Below are 23005 nucleotides of genomic sequence, written 5' to 3'. Positions count from 1 at the left end.
AAAACCTGTCGCGACAGCACGTCCACCGTCGTGTTGCGGTTGCCAGGGATGTGAGTGGCGAATCGCAGGCCGACTTGGCGATTTATGTACGCTACCATCGCGGTGCTGTCTGAGCGGATCAGAACGTGCTTGCCTCAGATTAGTTGAATAAATCTCCGTAGGGCAAGAAATACAGCCATCAACTCTAGGCAGTTGATGTGCCAACGCTGCTGGAGTCCTTTCCAGGTGCCCATTGCACACGGTGCCCCAACCCTGTCGAGAGGCGTCTGTGGTTTCGAAGTGTGCAAGGCACCTGAGCACTGACTGGCCGCGCTCGTTGGTGAGTCGCGCTGTCATCAAGACTGAGTCTAACTCCATGCCAAGAAAAGAGATGCTCTGAACTGGGGCGAGCTTGCTCTTTTCCCAGTTGACCTGAAGCCCTAAACGACTGAGGTGCCTGAGCACCAGGTCCCTGTGAGCGCATAGTAATTCTCAGGAGTGGGCCAGGATGAGCCAGTCGTCAAGGTAATTGAGTATGCGGATGCCCGCTTCCCTTAGGGGGGCAAGAGCGGCCTCTGCGACCTTCGTGACGACGCGAGGAGACAGGGACAGGCCGAAGGGGAGGACCTTGTACTGATACGCCTGGCCGGCGAACGCAAACCAATCTAGCTGTCGAACACCGGTAAGAATCTGTTTCTGCATGAGCATTTTGAAAGGGAGTTTGTGCAAAACCCGGTTGAGAACTCGCAAGTCCAAGATTGGTCGCAACCCGCCACTTTTCTTGGGTACGATGAAGTAAGGGCTGTAGAAACCCTTCTTCATCTCAGCTGGAGGGACAGGCTCTATCGCGTCCTTGAGGAGCAGAGTGGAAATCTCCGCTCGTAAGGCACTGGCTTGTTGGCCGCACACTAGAGTGGAGCGAATACCGCTGAAACGAGGCGGGAGCCGGGCGAACTGAATCGCGTAGCCGAGTCGGATGGTCCTGGTCAACCAGCGTGACGGATTGGGAAGTGATAACCACGCATCCAAACTCCGTGCAAGGCGGACTAATGGGATGATCACATTTGACGTACCGGGCAGGGCTTCGCGGCGGGGGGGAGCATGTAATAATGCGTCGGGAGGCAAAAGAGCATCCTGAGGCTGGGGTGCTGAGAAAAGACTCAAAGCACTTACTTTGCTCCGCACACCCGGCAGGGGGCGGGTTACAGACTGAGGAAGAGGTCCTGAGAAGGCGTCTTCGGAACTCGTCAGCGCTGGCCTGCCAGGGTTGGACAGTTGCGGGCCAGAGGCGAGAAAGCTGCGTCCGGGGAACCGGGACTGGAGAGTTGTATGGCCAGGGTGCCGTGAGAACGGCACGCACCGGCTGGATGACCCAGGGAGTGGGGAAATCGCTCTTTTATTGAGTAAAAGGGGGTTTGCAGCAAATGAACAAAAGGACGGAGTGGTCTTGAAACCATCTCCGCAGCGAACATCCGACTTCCTGGGCTGTCCGTCTCAGGAGAATGATGTCATTATCCAAGCCCGGGGGCTCGAGGGAGAGCGCCGGCTGGCCATACAGGGAGTCATGCTCATCCCGAGCCCGGACGGAAGCACACAAGCCTGTTGGGGGGCAGGTGGTTCGTGGAGATATACCCGGTGAAACCGAGCCCGTCGTTATCCCCATATCACCTTCATCGCCAGCCGGGTCGTCCTCAAACCCGTGGGAAGAAGGAACGACGCGGGGGGGGCGGCTGAAGTGGTATTCACCTTCAGGAAGGAGAACCGCGACCGCAACGTGGCCATGGTCATGTCCTCGCAATAAGAACATGAACCATCCACAAACGCTGCCTGAGTGTGATCGCTGCCCAGGCACACAAGGCAGCGTCTGTGGCCGTCGTTCATGGAGAGATATCGCCCGCATCCAGGAACAACACAGGGGCGGAAAGGCATCTTGAAAAAGATGCGTCCTGAAAAGGACTTTCAACGCCTCTGTGACTCTTTTAGTGAGTGGAAAAGCTCTTTTAGAGGAAATGTATGCTCTTTTACACAGAAAGACGTGCTGACGAAGCGCCCAGGGGCGTGAAATGCACAGTGTGCAAGGAGAGAACGCCAGCTGGAAATGCGCCTTGCGGATCCAACAGCCACGCTTCTCGCTGATAGAGGTAAGAGAACAGGAGTGAAGTTCCGTTTTTTGTAGTACAACCATTTGGCTCCAAAGAAAAATTCTGACAGGCATTCGCTGCCCTGCTTCCCTTTACACCCATATGTCCGGGGCGGGGCATGCAAATTCTGTCTGCCAACTTGACATTGGCCTTTTCTCAGGTTCAGAGGTACGATTCGGCATCCGAGAAGACCCCTTGTGTCACTTCTTTCGACACAACATTGAGAGAGTGACAGAAGGTGAACAATATTTACCTACAATATTGCATTTTTAACTTAAACATTTTAACTTAAGCATAAAATGCAACACAGGGATTTTTTAATTGTTGAATGTTTGGAATAATTGAAACAGACATTCAGTAATAATGATTTGTGGAGAATAATCACATTTTATCTGCATTTTGAGCACTATAAAAATATCTTTCTTAGTCAGTGTTGGATAAGTTATTTTTAAAGTAATGCACTACAAATAAATAATTACTTCTCTAAAACATTTATTAAAATATTAGATTACTAACAAGATTACTAACTTAACGGTTTACTTTATTGTAAACATTCATGACAAAACTAATGCCTTTCAAGGTACTATCTAAAAAAAAAAAAACAGAAAAGTTTTTCTGCTAAACAAATAAAAAAAATGATGTCTATATTTTTTCTTTTTCGTTATCATACAGTAAGAACATCACATTTGTCCTGTACATTGACTTGTTATGGGGTGCACACACTTCAACTGTCATGGGAACAACAACAGATGTACGTCATTAAAAATAATTTCATGCTGTTCATGTATTCTACAGAAATAATATAATTTTAGAAATATGTGTAACATTTAAGTAATGTAGTTAAACAACTGAAAGTTATGAAAGTTACAAGAATTTAAAATGTAATGTTTTACACTACTTTTGTACTAAAAGTCATTAGATTACAGTAACCAATTACTTTGTAATCAGATTACACCCAACACTGGTTTTAATGCATCCAACTGACAAGCCAAACACAAGGAGAAGCGCAAAAATGACCTTATGAAATTTACTAGCAATGGTCAAATTAAAACAGGGTTAAAATTGAAGCAATATTACAATGATGGTTCACTTCATGCAGAAAACAAAATATACTTGAATATATTGTAAATACAATCACCTACCCCTATCACACACACCTGACCACAGTGAGCAAAACGAAGCTTAGATTTCTGAAAAACTTTCCTATATAAAGCTGGCTTTTCTGAGTTGGTTCACATGCTACGTTTACACAGGAACAGAAAAAAAAACAAATGTCTCCCACAACTCATGCAATGTTCCTGTAACGGCAATGTGGTTAAAAGAGACGCACTAGAAGTGAAAGTATTTACTCAGTTTCTCTTTCATCTTCCTCTTCCATCTGTTTTAGGTGGCCATTTTGGTTCCCTTTAGAAATCGTCACGAGCACCTGCCGATACTCTTCCGTCACCTGATCCCAGTGTTGCAGAGACAGAGACTGCAGTTCGCATTCTACGTCATTGAACAGGTCAGAGAAACACAACACAAGATTATCATACTGTCACGTGTGTACATTAAATGTCTTTTGTGCAGCTTAAAGGTCAAGTGTGTCATTTCTGCACCTCTAAAATAATGACTCTTCAAATTAAGGCATTGCAACACCTCCCTTCATCTGTCAAACAAACAGATTGTTCTGGCAATCTTGCTCTGCTGATACTTAAAAAATAGCAATGTTCTAAAGGTGCACTTAGTAGTATTTTTGTTTATGTTGCGTTGACACCTAATGGTGAAGATGCAGCATCACACAAGTGCAAAAGTTTTCCATTTCCCTTGTAGCAGTGATGTGATATGACAGTGTGTGATTAAATGATGGCAAAATGTGATAAATGGTAAAACTATGCACTCAAAACCAATGTGTTTATGAAAATTAATTAATGTCAATAATATGTTGACATTTATAGCCAGCCTGTAATCAATAATGTACTTTATTTGTACAGTTAAATTGCTGGAAGCTATTAATGGCGGCGCTATAATTTGCTGAAAAAAAAGGTGGATACCCACACCTCATTAGTATTCCTCAGTCTATCTATTATAGATAGTGTAATACCAAAAAATATATAATAATTGCAAGAATATATATAATTGTATTTTTGCTTAAGTACAAAAAGTATATAGGGTCATTAGAGACCCTAGACACTGTATATAGTGTCATCTTTTTATACTTCCATAAATTATATTTGTATTATTATTTCATATATATGTAAGTCTACCATCACAGGATATCTATTTATATGTGTATTGCAAGAGATACTATATTCATACTAATAAATAAATAGTTTCATGTCAGTTTTCTGAGCAATAATGATGAATTATCAGAATCCCATATGCGTTCACAGACATGTTATACGGTGCATGTTATTTGTTACTCACGGTGGCGCTGTTGTTTCAGTGATTGACTTGATTTACATTTGACATTGCTATTGGATGAAGAAGAAACATGGAAGTAAACTATAGCATGAACAGTATGATTTGACTGTTTTGCACTACTGAAATTATGTAAGTTGTGCATCTTTTTAGACTCAATAAGTGCCTGCAAAAATGAATATGTGTAACTTATGTGTAACTTATTTGTTTTGTGTAGCTCAATACAGCCAGTTGTGTTTCATGAAGTTTCAGTAGGAAAGTAATGAATCCTGTTTTAGATTTGTCCTGATTTGTTGCATCATCTCTTTGATATGTTAAAACATAAAAATATATTGTATTCTATTATTTTCTAATCGTCTTGAAAATACTTTGAAAGAGATCCATTAGTGATAGATATACTGTATGTGCTATCGACCCAAGTATGTAATAATATTTGGTGAAATACCCATGAATAAAAAATATTGCTTAAAAAATGTTGCTTTAAAAGTATCACAATTAGAAATGTGCTTCTTTTAAAAAGTGACACAGTTTTTACTCTTTTCTGAGAATTCTACCTATGAATGGCTTACAATAATTTTACTCATATTTTATTTTGGGTTAATTCTGTGACTTCAGAAAACAATGAGCTTGATTTGTAATTATGTTTTGCTTTGACGTGAGTACTGCGTAACTTCAGCAAACTGTGACATTAAAAATCCACGTTTTTCCCACCAGAACTGCTGTTGTGACCGTTCGGAGTGTCAGCTACTGTTGTCCAGACTAAGAGACCAGCAAACCACCTTAGTCTGGTTTTAGCTCAGCACTTCAATCTCAAAGAGTGTAAACTCATTGACTCATGTAGTACTTCATGCTATCCTGACAGAAAGTTAACACAGTTCTGTGCATCTACAGGCTGAGAATGAAGCATTTAATCGCGCCATGCTGTTTAACGTCGGTTTTAAAGAGGCCATGAAGGACTTGAACTGGGATTGCGTAATTTTCCACGATGTTGACCACCTTCTGGAAAATGATCGCAACTACTACGGCTGTGGTGAAATGCCAAGACACTTTGCGGTTAAACTCAACAAGTACTCATACATGTAAGTCTTTGTGAAACCCAGCACTGTTCTGCATTTCTTTAAAGGGAGATTAGTGTTAGTTGTCTCACTTTTAACTCCAGTGAACATTTCTCAGGGTATGTTCAATTTAGAAAGTACATTTCTATATAGTTACATACCTTAAAATCTTGGCTACATATAAGCTGTGAACCTTTCCACCATTGTTGCCCAGGAAAAAATAACAGTTCACTGTACACAAATTGGTGCTGATAGTGGGACATGTTGTCACACTATTTTGGAACCTGCAATTAAAAGGAATAGTTCACCCAAAAATGAAAAATCTTTCATCATGCCAAACCCGTATGATTTTCTGTGTTATGTAGAACACAAAAGGATATGTTTTAATAAATATCCAAATCCATCTTTAATATACAGTATACACTTCTCAAATAAAAATGTGACCACTTGCATCACCAACCTGACATTTGAAACCAACATACAAAACCACCTCTAGTTAAAAACACACATTTGTGTATTTGGACTTTTGATGCAAAACTTTATCTTTACCCCTGTGACAAGTAGCCCTGATCTCCCCTATACTGTATGTGGCTTTGATAGTTGAATCTTGATCTCTTTGAACACGCAGGCTTCCGTATGAGGAATTCTTTGGTGGTGTCAGTGGACTCACTGTGGAACAGTTTCAAAAGATAAACGGTTTTCCAAATGGATTCTGGGGCTGGGGAGGCGAGGACGATGACCTTTGGAACAGGTGAGAGGGTGAAACTTTGCAGGGCAATACACCTGATTTGACAACACAATGATCTCATGTAGTTTCTTCAGAGACTCTCCTCTAAATGTTTTCTAGCAGGCACTTTACTCTAAATGACAGTATTGTTAGCTGGACTGAATTGATTAAATCCTGCTGAATGTACAGTATTGTATCTTTAAATTGGAATAATCATCTGACAACGGACAATTGAACTATTGAAAATGAATGCAGAGGTGGTAATGACCTATGGTAAGGTATAGTTAATGATAAAACTATGATGCAAAGTGCATTTCTTAACAGTGTGGAGTCAATTATTCTGCTTATACCACACGTACATCTATTTATTTCAGGATATATGTCGATTTTGCCCCTAAAACTAATTTATTACGACACCAATGAAGTACGTTGCTCAGAATGGCTTAAGCATGTTACTTGTTTGAAAAGCATGTGATTAAGTAATATGAAACTGTAATTCAATCAAAAAAAGAAACTGGAACTACTAAATAGACCTTCAGTTTAAAAAATAGGACTTTCATGGGATGATACTCAAAAGTGCATTTTTCCTGCGAATGCAGATGGAAAACACAAACACTAAAATATTTTGATAGTGTTTCCTGTAGAGTGCTGCCCCTCTACCTGTGCTGCATAGGTGGCACAGAAGCTGCATCTGAAGTGGCATTTAGTTGTATTTATACAGACTATTTAGTGCTGCTCAGTGCAGTTTATTAATGCATTTAAACAGCAGCTACAAATGCATAAACAATGTTATGAGATGAATATTTAAAATATAAAATTATGAATATAGAAATATGAAATTAATGAAAAATATAAAGTTATACTTTTAAATATGGCACTAAATTAAGAAAGATATACTCTATCATGACAACAAACAAATTTAAGGCTGCTCTGGTGCTGCCTCTCATTTACACAGAATAAATGCAGCATCGGAACTGTCTTTGATACGATGGGGTTAAGGTGCATCAGAGCAGGTACAATTTAGTCTGGCCTTTGCATCTTTACAGAGAATTTTGAGCAGGCTCAGAACAAGCTTAACTCGGCTATTTTATGAGACACCTTTTTACACAAAACATAAAGTGTAGTACATTTACTGAACATATTACTGAATTACTGAACAGAGAGAGAGTTTTTTTTAATTTACAGCATGAAACACTAAGTGTGACCAGTGTTGTCCGATTCCCAAACTAATGACTCTAATGAGCTGATTCTTTCGAATCTACAGTGTAAGACATACAGCACGTCCAGTGTAGTCCAATTCCCGAATGAATTACTCTTCTGAGCCGATTCTTTTGAATCTATGGCATGACCAGTGTTGTCCGATTCCAGAACTAATGACTGTAATGAGCTGATTCTTTCAAATCTACAGCGTAAAACATATAGTGCATCAAGTCTTGTCTAATTCTCAAACAATTTACTCTTAAGAGCCGGTTCTTTACAATTTACAGCGTGACAGTATAGTCTGATTCCCAAATAAATAACTCTTCTGAGTCAGTTTTTTTTAATCTACACCGCAATACTTACACTGTGTCCAGTGTAGTCTGATTCCCAAAACAAATTACTCTTCTGAGTCACTTCTTTTGAATCTACAGTGTGAAACTCACATTGCATTTAGTGTAGTCCAATTCCTGAAGAAATGACTCTTATGAGACAGTTCTTTTGAATCTACAATGCGAAACTTACAGTGTTACCCGTGTCTTCAGATTCCCTAACAAATGAATCTTCTGAGCTGGTTCTTTTGTATCTACAGGTTGAAACTCGCATTGCATTAAGTGTAATCCGATTCCCAAACAAATTACTCTTATGAGTCAGTTCTTTTGAATCTACAGCACGAAACTTACAGTGTACCTGTGTAGTCTGATTTCCGAATGAATGAGTCTTCAGAGCAAATTTTTCTAAATCTACAATGTGAAACATAAAGCATGACAAGTGTAGTCAGATTCACGAAAAAAATACTCTTCTTAGCCAGTTCTTTTGAATCTACAGTGTGAAACACTCTTTCTAATCTACTGTACAGCGTAAAACATATAGTGCATCCAGTGTAGTCTGATTCCCAAACAATTGACTCTTAAGAGTCGTTTCTTTTTGAATTTACAGCGTGTCCAGTGTTGTCTGATTCCCGAACAAATGACTCTAATGAGCTGATTCTTTCTAATCTACTGTACAGCGTAAAACATATAGTGCATCCAGTGTAGTCTGATTCCTGTACAAGTGACTCCTATGAGCCAGTTCTTTTGAATCTACAGCATGAAACATTCAGTGTGACCAGGGTAGTCCAATTATGGATGGGGATTATAAGGATGTATAAAGATTAGAAATAGAAAATATTTATAGAGATTATAAAGATGTAAACATATTTTGCAAGAATGATATTGCATTTATTTCTGATTCATTATATTTGCTCTGTTGCAAGAGCATCAGCACTTTTTTGGAATTAGAATTGAACATAGACTCAATCGGCACGTATATGTGTGTGTTTACCAGGGTTCAGTTTGCCGGCTACAACGTGAGTAGGCCGCCTGGAGAATTTGGCCGTTATATGTCCATACCGCACCACCACCGAGGGGAAGTCCAGTTCCTGGGCAGGTAAGCTCAGGACGGCAAAGACAAGTTTCTTCTTCATATCTCCAATTCTTAGGCCCCGAGGGTGGCATTTGGGACAGGGTCTTACATCTTTCATAAGCCTAATGAAACCTTCTCCCTTTTTTGTTTTTCAGATACAAGCTGCTTCGAAGATCCAAGGAGAGACAGAGAATGGATGGCTTGAATAACTTGAATTACTCCCCCCTAGTGTCCCAGAGGAGTCTCTACACTAATGTTTCAGTGACGCTCAGTCGAGAACTGGCCCCCGTTGCGGACTACTGACCTCATACCAGGGACACTCATATTCTCTCTGGCTAGCATGGCCACATGCCTAATCACCATTTTGAGCCTATTTTTTTACAAAAGAGAGAGCTGGAAATTGCTAAAGCTCATCAACACTCAAAGCTATTTTCTTTTCTTAAATTTTTTTACAGCATTTCCTCCCATTTTCTTTTTTTTTTTTTAAAGATTACATCACATTTCACCTCATTTGTGCTTTATGTGGATCAATTGATCTTTTGATACTCTTTTATTGCTCATCTATCATCTAAATGGATCCATTCTGAGGATATAAGACCCTCACCGCTGGTGAGGAGTCACATGTTTACAGCAAGAGTGAGAAAAGCTAGTGAACTAGTTAATATGCCTAACAACTTCAGAATAGCCATCACAGGAGCTGCGCCAGAAACAAACACAGCTGGTACTGTGTTAGAATAGAAACAAATAATTGCAGATGAAACTAATCATGAAATATACAATAAACAAGCATGCACTAACATTATAGGGAGAGTGTGTGTGTATTCGCAAGTGTGTGAGTGATGAAGTGCTCATGAAACATGGCGTAGTTATCAAAGCTGCATAGTAAAAACATGCTAACTTACAGGTATGTATATATATATATATATATATATATATATCGCAAGTTGTCATGGCAGTTTTTCTCGATATTATGACATCAACACTGAAAGCAAGAGCTACCATGTGCTTAACAACCCGAGCATTGGCTATTTTCGGATTATAATGCTAATGTACTGCTCACTGCATACCTCACAGTATACACTGTATGAAAACAGTATGTGAAGCTATGCATTATGCAGTGATAAACATTTTAAACATTGTTGTCACATGACCGTGTTTAATTTAGAAAATTGCGTCCAGCTATAATCTTGAAAATAAACATGGTTATTTTGCATTTTCACATCCACATTCCCAATTCCCAAACAACAAACCAAATATTGATAACAAGACCGATATTAATTCTGGTTTGTTCATCACACTGGAACATATAGCATACAGTATTTCTTGCAGTTTGCTCTGCTGTATACTGCTCATTTTGGTAAATGGAGTATGTCATCTGAGGATTCCAATGCAATTGGCACAGTTGACATGCAATACACTGCAGAAGTAGTACATGTGGCAGGATAGTATGCTATTCCGAACATGGCCTAGCTCAATACTTTAAAGGAGAAGCTGCAGGATACATGTCTTGTGACTTAGACTAGGACTAGGTGACTTGATAGATTCACAATTTGATATCCAGTCAAGCTGTTTGTGTGTGTACATCTGTTGACTGCTTAAAACACAGGGCTCTCTGTCAAACAAGCATTTTGTAGCTTGTGTTTACAGAGGGTCCCCCCCCATTTAGTTTCCACAGTAGGAGTGTTACCCATGCCCTGCCCACCTTGGTCAAATCAGTGTACTTTGGATTTAAGCAATATGCTGCTGCCTCTCTATTGTAAAATGTTTGTTTAATCACCTTTGGGTATTAACAAAAGGCACTGATGATATTGTGTGTGTGTGTGTGTGTGTGTGTGTGTGTGTGTGTGTGTGTGTGTGTGTGTGTGTGTGTGTGTGTGTGTGTGTGTGTGTGTGTGATAAAACTAGTCTACTATTGGGCCAACTAAAAATGGCCATATTTGACGTTGTATAATTCCGACCATTGTGTGATGTCAGTTAATCTACTGAGCGCGATTTGGACAAATGTTTCACAGACTGAGCAACTCACAGTAAACCACTCACTTTGGGCCTTTTTCAAAAAACATAAGTAGAACGGATTTTGGTGTAAGTTGCTAGCAAACCATTCTTACGTTGTGACGGATCGATGCGACAATTTACTTTCACTAACCATAATCAGAATTGATTTGGCTCTGTAGTTTGTAAAAGCATTGTTATGTAAATTGCCACACTGATGGCAAGACTTTATGTCCATGAAACAAGAGCAGAACGAATTTCTGTGTAAATCGTTCATAAAAATATGACCATTGATGTAAAAATTATGTTCATGAAACCCAAGCAGAACGGATTTTGATCTAAATTGTTCGGCGAACCATTATTACCTCCAGTAAAGTTTCTAAATCATTCAGAAAACCATTCTTACGCAACTGATGCATTGAGGTAAAAATTTATGTTCTTGAAACCCACGTAGAAATAATTTTTTCACCTAAATTGTTTGTAAAACTATTATTTTTTTTATTTTTATCCCCTTTTCTCCCCAATTTGGAATGGCCAAATCCCTCTAATTAGTAGGTCCTCGTGATGGCGAGTTTACTCGCCTCAATCTGGGTGGCGGAGGAAAAATCAGTTGCCTCCACTTCAGAGACAGTCAATATGCGCATCTTATCACGTGGTTCGTTGTGCATGACACCGCGGAGACTAACAGCATGTGGAGGCTCACGCTACTCTCCGCGATCCACGCACAACATTGAGAGTGAGAACCCCTAATCACGACCATGAGGAGGTTACCCCATGTGACTCTACCCTCCCTAGCAACCGGGACAATTTGGTTGCTTAGGAGACCTGGCTGAAGGGGTGGTAGTCAGTGTCAAAACTTGCTGAGCTACCCAGGCTCAGTGAGTCTAACATTTGACTTGATGACATGCAAGCTGAAAGGATTACTATGTAAATTGTTTGTATAACCATTCTTACATAAAGTGTAACATTGTTGCAGTTTATGTTCAAGAAACACAAGGAGAGCAAATTTTGGTCTTAATCATTTGTAAAACCATTTTCACATAAATTGTTGCCTCAACACGGCCAGTGGCGTGGGTTCCAGGGAGGATGGGTAGTAGGTAAACCCACCCCCATAATAAAAAAAGCAAGTACAACACCCCCCATGATAAGTGGAAACATGTAAATTCTTCACACTATAACCTCCCCAATATTCAAGACAAATCTATGCCCTTGAACACAACTATCCAGAAAATTTCTGATAAAACTGTTTGTGAAACCGTTCTTATATAAAATGTCAGATTGTTGCGACAATTTATGTTCTCGAAAAACAAGCTGGACGAATAGTCAAACCATTCATATGTAAATTGTTGCATCAGTGCGACAGTATGTAAATTATTGATGTAACAATTTTTTCTCATGAAAGATGCAGAATGAATTTGTGTAAATCATAAATTGGTGCATTTAGTCGATTTATATCAGTTTTATGAACAGTTTACGCAGGGTTCATTCTGCTCTTGTTTCACAAAAAAAAGCCATTCTACCACCTTACACATTGTCATTACACGGGAGTTTTTGTCTTTTAGAGATGGTTTAGGCATTGTTAATGTGTATTTTATATGTGCATTAATCAAACCACAGAGGCTGGCCCTCGTATTTATTCAGTCTCCTATGAACATTTTTGTTATTTTTTCGTCATTGTGATAATTTTGAGGGAAACAATAAGAACTGTGATGTAGAAAGCGCTAAAATTTGATTCTTATGACATGTGAGGTTGATCACGTTTGTTGTGGTTAAACCGAATGGGAGACCGTTTCGCATGAAAACACGTGAGAGTGAGACTGTTAGATAGACAGTATCAGGTAACTGATGGTGCTGATGTTATAGATATTGGTATATCTATAACATCAGATATAGATACTGCCGCAGTACTTCTGTCTTGTACAAGATTTAGATAAATTACACTCTGCTGCATTGATGCGACAGTCTCGGCAGAGTAATCTGTCTGTGTAGCAGGTAAACTGTGTGTGTTTCAAGGGAAATTCACACAGAGCAGATCGGGTCTCCCTAAATTCTGATTCCCTCTATGTTTGATGACCATGTAGATTTGCTCCAATGTTTGGAATCTTTTTTAACTCATGGTAATAATTAGTGTTTTTCATTCTCTTAGTCCAAATACTAATGCCTGTGTATGCTAATAATCAACATTTTGCTATCACTTGGTAGAAGCAATACATAGCATTCCTTTGTTTTTTTATTTTGTATTATTAATAAGGATTGTATGAATAGTGGAAGGAAGATTCAAAGATAGTTTGGGTGGAAATAACCCACTTTTGTACACAATCCAATACTGGTTCTGAATCCGACGTAAGACCAGCTTGAGTCCATACTGTAGGAAAACGCTGCTGCGGACCCCATCATTGGTACACTCAAATCCACTATATAACCCATTCTGCTCCAGCTGAAATGACAAGGACAATTCCCTTGAACAGCTGGCTGCCTGCCTTAAAACCTCTTTATTTTTTCTATATATAATCATATTTTACAATTATTATTATTTTTTATAAACAAATATATTTAAAAATGTTCATGTGTTTATTTTCCTGTACATATTGTGTATGTTTTGAAGCAAAAACAAAACATTTCAAAAGTAACTGCAAGAAAAATGGAGCCCTTGATTAATTTGGTGCCATTTACCTCAATGCCATGAGCTGTATTGAACTATTTAATCATGACTGGCCTTAAATTCTATTTGTAGTATAATGTGTCTTGATAAAGAGGCTCCTCTGTGACATATCATATTTAGGCCGTATTAGAAGATATTTTGTCTGCCAAAAACATGTTCAATTTCTTCCTTAGACAGCCAGATCTGTACATCAATCTCCAAAATAGACTTTCAGTTTGATCTTTGTATAAAATCTAGACAGTTGAAATTTTTTGAGAAAATGAAATATTATATTAAGGAGATCTGGTCTCCTTGAAATTAAGCCATTTACCACTCGAACAACATGCCTGGGCCTTAGTGTTTGTGTATGAATATAAGTTTGAGTAGAGACATTTTGTATGTGAGATCTTTGTTTTCTATTATTATTGTTGAAATGTCTGAAGTACACCAATAAAAGTAATAGCAATCTCTTTTGTTTTAGTACTTTATGTGTGTGTGCATGCTCAGTTATTAATGATGAAATGTTTGATTTCTACACCACTTGTGGCACCAAAAATAATTACTTAGCTTAAATTAATGCTCCAGGTTCAATACAAGTTAAGCTCAATGGACAGCATTTGTGGCATAATACTGATTACCACAAAAATGTATTTAGACTCGAGCGGCTCGACCGCGGCTGAGGATGCCATATGCCCCAGGAGCCTCTGGAATTGTTTTAGAGGAACTGCTGTGCCGGGCTCGAAGTGAGCGAGGCACCTGGGCACTGAGCGCGCTCGTTGGTGAGCCGCTCTGTCATTGAGACTGAGTTTTACTCTGTTTAACTTGACATTGGCCTTTTCTCAGGTTCAGAGGTATGATTCGGCGTCCAAGGAAGACCCCTTGTGTCACTTAATTCAACACAACGTTGCTCCGGAGCATTCGCGGGGCCAGAGGCGAAGGAGCTGCGTCCGTGGGACCAGGACTGTAGAGTTCTAGGTCTAGGGTGACGTGAGAATGGCCCACACCAGCTGGATGACCCAGGGAGTGGGGAAATCGCTCTTTTATTGAACATGGGGGTACCGCAACCCGGAGAGTGTGCGGCAAATGAAAATAAGGAAAACAAGGATTCTCCTCCTGGCACTCCACCGGGGGATGGAGTGGTCTTGGTACCACCTCCGAGCGAACATCCGACTGCCTGGGTTGCCCATCTCAGGAGCGCTTCGGAGCTTTCCTGGTCTGGTAAGGGGTCCTGGAGACGGTGGGTGTACGCCGCCTGCGAGGTGCTTGACGCTGGGGCTGAGAGCTGAGCCCAGGTTGCAGAGCTGCCTGCCGTTGTTTGGTTGCAGGGGGACGCCCTCGGCGAGCAGATTGGGCGTGGGGCGCGCTGGTTGGGCGGCGCCATGGCATGATGTGAGAAATTGCCTCCGTCTGCTTCTTTACCGCCGAGAACTGCTGGGCATTGAGAAACTTAGCCTTCTCAACGGCGCGCATCTCGACCACGTTCAGCCAAAGGTGGCACTCCTGGACCACGAGGGTGGCCATCGCCCACCCGAGTACCTGCGCTGTGACCTTCATGGCTCTGAGAACAAGGTCGGTGGCAGAGCGCAGTTCCTGCAGCACATCGGGATCAGGACTACCCAAGTGCCTTGGCTTGATGGACCTGCAAGAGAGCCATGGCATGCAGGGCGGAGACGGCCTGACCAGCGGCGCTGTAGGCTTTGGAGGTCAGTGATGACGCCGTCCTACAGGCTCTAGAGGGTAGTACCAGGCTGTCTCACCAGGTGGCGGCGTTCTCTGGGCACAGATGGATCTCAACCGCCCTATCCACCTGGGGGACTTCCGTGTACCCGTGGGCCGCTCCGCCATCCATGGTAATGAGAGCAGACAAGCGAGGGGGTCGGTTATGGGAGTGAAAGGTGCCCTTTCACAAGGTGCTCGACGACGGTGTCAGCTTGCCATGCACTTCCTGGAAGAATGGTACCGGGGGGCATGGCTGTGAGCGCCGCCGGGCGCCGAGGTACCAGTTGTCAAGCTGCGAAGGCTGTGGGGAGGACGGGGGTTCCAGTCCAAGCGGGGGCGGCTGAAGTGGCATTCACCTTTAGGAAGGAGAGCCGAGACCACAACGTTGCCATGGTCATGTTCTCGCAGTGAGAACATGAACCATCCACGAACGCCGCTTCAGTGTGATCGCTACCCAGGCACACGAGGCAGCGTCTTTCGCCGTCGTTCTTGGAGAGAAATCGACCGCATCCAGGAATAACACCGGGGCGGAAAGGCATCTTCAAAAAGACGTGTCCTGAAAAGGACGTTCAACGCCGCTGTGTATTGCTCTTTTTGTGAGTGGAAAACTCAGACTCTTTTAGAGAAAATACACTCTTTTAAACAGAGAGAAAGTGCTGTCGAAGCACCCAGCGGTGTGAACTGCACAGCGTGCAGAGAGAGAGACGCCAGCTGGAAATGCGCCGTGCTGATCCAACAACAATGCTTCTCGCTGGTAGAGGTGAGTGGAACAGGAGTGAAACTCAGCTGCTTGCTGCAACCATTCAGCTCCGAATAAAAATTCTGACTGGCATTTGCTGCCCTGCTTCTCTTTATACCCGTATGTCCGGGGCGGGGCATGCAAATTCTGTCTGCCAACTTGACATTGGCCTTTTCTCAGGTTCAGAGGTACGATTCGGAGTCCAAGGAAGACCCCTTGTGTCACTTAATTCAACACAACATCGAGAGAGTGACAGAAGGGGAAAGCCAATTTTACAACTTCGTTGTCATGACGAAAATTACTGTAAAATCGACAATTTAAAGAACTTTACAGTTCAAATAATACATTGTTTTTAACTGAAGAATGAATGTAAGTGCTTTATAAAATTGTAAGCTTCATATTTCGGTCTTTTAATCCCTCCAAAAATGAACCACATTCACTTCCATTACAAGTGACCTATTTTAACCTCGATTTTTGCTTGTTCTTCTTTATTTTTTAAGAAAAGGAGGGATAAGTTGAAATATTTATTTATTTATTGTGGTAATCAATTTATGCCACAAGTGCAGTCGATTGAGCTTGACTTGTGTTGAACCCGGGATATTCCTTTAAATGTCTAAATGAGGACATACTGTTTCATAGACTTCTATTGTTTTAATGAAGCTAATTATAATGACCGTAGACTAACCCACAACCCTGAAAACACTTTTTGTTTTGCTTTTTAGAGTAAAAAATATGATTTTATGAATCAATGACATACCCAAATGTTTCAAAAGAGAGATTTTGTTAGATTAAACTTTTGGGGACAAGTTTGCCCCCCAAATTATAGTTTAGTAATACACATTATTTCATTTCCTTATTGTTTCATTTCATAAAGCCCAGTTAAAGTAATCCATTCAAATTCATCATGTACATATTTCCTCTTTGACACAGTCATGATCTTTTCTTTTTACTGTGGCTTTTTGAGTCTGCACAGTTGTCTGCTGAAAAGAAGTGCATGAGCACAATGCTGTTAAACAGGAAGAGTTATTTTTATTATTAAAGGACGCCAGTTTCTCTGTGAATACACACTGCTTCATTGTCAATGTAACATCTCTATAACATGGTAGATGGGACTGGACGATATGACACATGGTGAGAGAAATGTTTGGCTCATTTAGTTTCTCTGTTGAAAGTAAGAGACACTCAGTGCATGAAAATGAGCTACATAAATGAAATATTTACAGGATTAATTCACCCCAAACTCACAATTCTGTCGTCCTTTCTGGCATACTGCTAAACTACTCTTTACTATTTCTGCAGTTCATTATATAATGTGTTCACATGGCCTTCAATTTCCAGTGTGATGAAAGAAGTGAAAGTTATCAGATCTCTATCTTGCCTCATTATTTTATTGGACTGCCAAATGTAAAGAAAAATATGGAATGTGATGAGGTCATACTGAGGTCAAATGCTTATTTTTGCATTATGTTCTGTCCCACTGCACAGTTTTCGGTTAGCATTAAACTAGTATTTAATCTCAAACAATCAAAGATTCTGAATTAATGGAGGATTATAATATTGGTTCAGGGTTTTAATATGTAATATTTTACCAGGTTAGAATGGATCAAATTGTAATGTTTGGGAATTGTATTGAGATCACTGCATGTCACATAAATAAAACAGATCCAAAGATGATTTGGTGAATCTGACTCAAAACAATCCAATATAATTAGATCACCTGTACAAGTAGCTTCGGATCAGATCAATGTGTGTGTGTGTGAGTGTGTATTTATCACTTTGTGGGGACCAAATGTCCCCATAAGGATAGTAAAACCCGAAATTTTTGACCTTGTGGGGACATTTTGTCGGTCCCCATGAGGAAAACAGCTTATAAATCATACTAAATTATGTTTTTTGAAAATGTAAAAATGCACAAAGTTTTCTGTGAGGGTTAGGTTTAGGGGTAGGGTTAGGTTTAGGGGATAGAATATAAAGTTTGTACAGTATAAAAACCATTATGTCTATGGAAAGTCCCCATAAAACATGGAAACACAACGTGTGTGTGTGTGTGTGTGTGTGTATGTGTGTGTGTGTGTGTGTGTGTGTGTGTGTGTGTGTGTTTGATCAAATAAATGAGGAGAGCTAATAATGTCACAGGAGTCCTCTTATTTGTTCTTTCTTCCAGCAGGCCATATAAGACAAAGAGCAGGATTACTAGTTATATCATTATGATAAACCATAAACACACTCTTTCCAGTTGAGCGATATTCATATACTTTAGCATAAACACACATTTCTCAAACAAATATTGACACTCATTTCTCACACACTGTTTGCCCTGCAGATGCTAGTGGCCTTGTTAAAACCGTGGGTGGTATTACAGCCCAGCTCAGGAACGTCCTGTGTCTTTGTCTGAGGTCACAACACAATGCCATCATTGCCGTCATTACTTATTAATAGCACAAAGTGTGCTATTAACCCTTCATCCCTGGCCGAGGAAGAGAGCCTGTTAAGGGTGGCATAAACTTAAGGACAGATTAGCTTGAGTTTGGATTAACATTTGAAATTTTATTTCTAATACAAAAGACTAGATCACCAGGAAAAATAAAATGGAATATGGACAAAAAACATATACAGATATGAATATGGAAATAAGATGGAAATATATTTATGCACATAAATATACAATAAACATATTATAGTACAATAAATAAAGACATGTTATGGCCTCTGTGAAAGAAATGGTTTTGTGTATGATCAAGTACATAGACATACATATGTATACAAACTTCAATGAACAACTCACCTGACCAATTCTCTCATCACAGTGGTTCTCCAGACCTGACAATCTCTTCTCAAAGCCATCAAGAACCTCTACCCTCACTCCAGTCAGCCTGCCATCCAATAGTTCTTCCAGATGTCGCTGGTCTGCTCCAGAGACAGGTCTCCCTGTGGCACCATCAATCAGCCTCCTGAGTTGGCCATCGTGTACCATTACCATGCCATTGATCTCGACCAGTATGTCACTCTTGACCTTGAGATCATCTTTGACCTCCGTCACCCTCCCCACCAACTCTCCAAAGCCAGTAAACAAGCTGACCAAATCATGTAGACCCTTCAAGGTATGATTAAAAGAGTTGACATTGATCTTCAGGATCGTGATTTCCCCCTGGATGGAGCCCTCTGTGTCCTGTTGGGAGAGTTGCATTAGGAGACCCTGCAAGGTGCGGTTGAGATGGTCCAGCTTGTTTGACTGTACGACCAGGCGATCCATCACATTCCTCTTATTTTCCTTACAGTCCTCTACCCCGGTCTGGATGAGGGCTGTCTCGGGGATAGAAGCAGGGGAGCAAGCAGAGGAGCTCTAGGGCCGAAATCTGCTTCTGCATTCTATCCAAATTCACCTCGACTCTTCTCAGAATGCAGTTGATCTCTGTCTCAGGTGCAGGCACCACTTGCCCCTCCAGCAGTGCTGGGGCCGTGGCATTGCTCAACTCCTCTACTGCCAAAAAAAGACGTCGCTCCAATGTATTTAGCTTATCATCCAACAAGGTCTTCAATCCATCCAAGCCAGGTCCAATCCCATTGTTTTCACCATGTTCAGAGCCATTAATCCTGCCCTCCATGTCCACTAGCCGGGTCTCCAATAAGGTCTCTAAATGGAGGGTCTGGTGGGTCAGGTCCATTTGTAGCTGCCTCTGGGACTCAGTCAGGCCTGTAACAGATTGTTCCACCAGAAACATCCGCTGGGTCAGGCTGTTTATCTCACCACAGCAGCTCTCGGTCACGGTCAGACCTTGGATCTGTGCCTGCAGCTCACCCAGCTCTTTCCTCAGGCCTGTTTCATGGCCGTCCAGTGACTGTTGGATCTGCTCATGACCTTTTAGAAGCTCCTTATGACAATGCTTCTGGACCTGAGATGAGACACAACAAGAATTTTATGCTCCACAAAAACTGAAAGGATAACATCAATATTGTGCCATAACTGATTCTCTTACCTCAATTTATTTTTTGGAAGGGAAGAAGGGGCATCATTAGGTTCAGTTTATTCTTAATGCTGAATACCTGTATTTGGGTTAAACTGTTTAACTTCAATGAACAACTCACCTGACCAATTCTCTCATCACAGTGGTTCTCCAGACCTGACAATCTCTTCTCAAAGCCATCAAGAACCTCTACCCTCACTCCAGTCAGCCTGCCATCCAATAGTTCTTCCAGATGTCGCTGGTCTGCTCCAGAGACAGGTCTCCCTGTGGCACCATCAATCAGCCTCCTGAGTTGGCCATCGTGTACCATTACCATGCCATTGATCTCATCCAGTATGTCACTCTTGACCTTGAGATCATCTTTGACCTCCGTCACCCTCCCCACCAACTCTCCAACGCCAGGGAGGCTCTCATCACCATCTAAGCCATTTGGCGCACCTTCTGGGATCAGGCCGAAACCCACAGAGGTATCCAGGAGTTGGGGGGCACCATTGAGCAAGGAGGTCAGCATCTTTTTTGTGTCCTCTCGAAGAGAGACATGTAGATGTTCTTCCATACCAACCACCATGCTGTTCAATGTGTCCAAACTTTGAGAGAGTCTGCGAAGATTTTCCACAATGCGGTCCAGGTTCTCACCAGAGACTCCTGCATTAGGACCTTGAAGGAAGTGAGAAATAACATTTAAACCTTTCAGAACTAAATTTAGCAAATGAGAAATGTGTAGATTCTAGGGTAGGAAAGAAACAAGGAAAAATATATGTACCTGTATTTTACCATATTTTAAGATTACTAGACTTTACCCTATTTAATGTTAAAATATTTGACTTATTAAAGACCCCATGAAACCAAATTTGGAATTTTGTGGCTTGCTGTCCATCTCAGTTGTCTTTGAGGTTATCCATGTGCTAGTGTACTTCTAAATGTCAACAAAAGAAATGTTTTGCAGATATATACATTTAAAAGGTTTCTTCTGAGAAAACGGACCAGAAGTATTTATGGCATTATCTTGCACTCAGGTTGCATACACATTTTTGCCCAATAATATGCTCTCTAGAATGAGAATGTCCCTCCCTTTGGCTAGCAATAGCTAGCAGCAATTCTTGTTCATGGATTTGATGTAACTTAAAGGCTATTTGCTATTTAAAAACAGGGACACACCTTTTGATATGTTCCACCTCCACCGCCTCAATTCAGTGAATAGCCATCGTATCAGTATTCACTGCCATCAGTATTCACTAAAACACATTCATTCTGTTCCAACTTAACTGCAGCTATAGCAACTGATCCATGTCCACAGCAACAACAAACAACACTGATGGAGAGACAGACAGATAGACAATATGGATACACAGTCCGGCCATATTCTCAGCTATCCCAGCCAAGGCAACTGTTCAGCAACACAGGAAATAGCAGCTTAATGCTGCTGCATATACAATGGAATTTGAATTGTCCTTAATACATACTGCACAGTATTTAATGTTTACAGCCTACTACTTATTAAAAAATTATATATGTATGTATATGTATATATATATATATATATATATATATATATATATATATATATATATACAGTCAGGTCCATAAATATTGGGACATCGACACAATTCTAATCTTTTTGGCTCTATACACCACCACAATGGATTTGAAATGAAACGAACAAGATGTGCTTTAACTGCAGACTTTCGTCTTTAATTTGAGGGTATTTACATCCAAATCAGTTGAACGGTGTAGGAATTACAACAGTTTGTATATGTGCCTCCCACTTTTTAAGGGACCAAAAGTAATGGGACAATTGTCTGCTCAGCTGTTCCATGGCCAGGTGTGTGTTATTCCCTCATTATCCCATTTACAAGGAGCAGATAAAAGGTCCAGAGTTCATTTCAAGTGTACTATTTGCATTTGGAATCTGTTGCTGTCAACTCTCAATATGAGATCCAAAGAGCTGTCACTATCAGTGAAGCAAGCCATCATTAGGCTGAAAAATCAAAACAAATCCATCAGAGAGATAGCACAAAGGCCTTCTGATTTATAAACTATAATCACTGGCTTCCGGTAATGGCCATCTTGCACGTTCACAAGAGATTGAGTTCCGGTGTATGACATAGGCGTAGCTTAAGCCCTGGTGAGAGGTGACATACGCGGAAGTGCACATTGTTCACTGCAAAGGAAAACGGCGAAAAGAAGTGAGTTGTTTTAGCTATACTGTAGATTTGTATTAGTCTTAAAATGGTGTGTTTGTGCATCTATCCAGTCATTCCAATTGTCCATTCATGACAGCAAACACGATCAGCCTCTGTTGGCGTTACCTCGCATTTCTTGCATGAGCACCACCACGTCTCCAGTACTCTATTTCTACCAGATTATTTTGTTTGTGTCGCTGCTGCAGCCTCCTCCATCTCCTGGTCCAGTTCCTGGTTGGTGTACTCCGGTTCAAACAAATAGGGCTGGGCAAAAAACTCAATCTCCTCTTCTCTTATTTTGAAATCCTCTGACATTTTTCTTTAAAAATCCTTGTTGTTGTCTTCAGACTCTTGACCAGCATTTTGTTTTGCTCTATCCTCTGCACTTCCACATTCATCGCTTCTCATGGGAGCTTACGCTATGCCTACGTCATATGCCGGAACTCGACTCTCTTGTGACCGAGCGGACCGCCGTTACCGGAAGCCAGTGAGTATACTTTATAAATGTATAAATATGGATTTTTTTCTTACAAAAACGCATAGCATCGCTTCAGAAGCCCTTTATTAACCCCCTGGAGCCGTATGGATTACTTTTTTGATGGATGGATGGATGATGAATGCGCTTTATTGAGCTTCAAAAAGGTACCATTCACTCCCATTATAAAGCTTGGAAGAGCCAGGATATGTTTTAATATTACTCCGATTGTGTTTGGCTGAAATAAGAAAGTCATATACACCTAGGATGGCTTGAGGGTAAATAAATGATGAGATGATTTTCATTTTTGGGTGAACTAACCCTTTAAGTTTTAAGTACATTAATTTGGATATTTCTAAAATAATATTATGTAGAATACATTTGAATT

At 40.8% G+C, this 23005-nt stretch overlaps 1 protein-coding gene and 1 pseudogene across 2 annotated transcripts in view; one reads left to right on the top strand and one right to left on the bottom strand.

The window, feature by feature from the left end:
• LOC127628879 (beta-1,4-galactosyltransferase 5-like) overlaps nucleotides 1-10779 on the top strand; it is a 49881-nt gene extending 39102 nt beyond the window's left edge. For both annotated transcript variants that reach the window (XM_052105831.1, XM_052105830.1), the window contains exons 5-9: nucleotides 3508-3624; nucleotides 5412-5599; nucleotides 6204-6326; nucleotides 8826-8927; nucleotides 9059-10779. In XM_052105831.1, the coding sequence (XP_051961791.1) occupies nucleotides 3508-3624; nucleotides 5412-5599; nucleotides 6204-6326; nucleotides 8826-8927; nucleotides 9059-9206 (678 nt within the window). In that variant the 3' untranslated portion in view covers nucleotides 9207-10779. The remainder of the gene's footprint in view (nucleotides 1-3507; nucleotides 3625-5411; nucleotides 5600-6203; nucleotides 6327-8825; nucleotides 8928-9058) is intronic.
• Nucleotides 10780-18362: 7583 nt separating this feature from the next.
• On the bottom strand, nucleotides 18363-22540 carry LOC127629291 (EMILIN-3-like; annotated as a pseudogene).
• Nucleotides 22541-23005: the final 465 nt, after the last annotated feature.

The sequence above is a fragment of the Xyrauchen texanus genome, chromosome 35, assembly GCF_025860055.1.
Source record: "Xyrauchen texanus isolate HMW12.3.18 chromosome 35, RBS_HiC_50CHRs, whole genome shotgun sequence".
NCBI lineage: Eukaryota > Metazoa > Chordata > Actinopteri > Cypriniformes > Catostomidae > Xyrauchen > Xyrauchen texanus.
The sequence above is the reverse complement of the archived record's forward strand: the minus strand, read 5'-3'. Positions and strand labels throughout refer to the sequence as shown.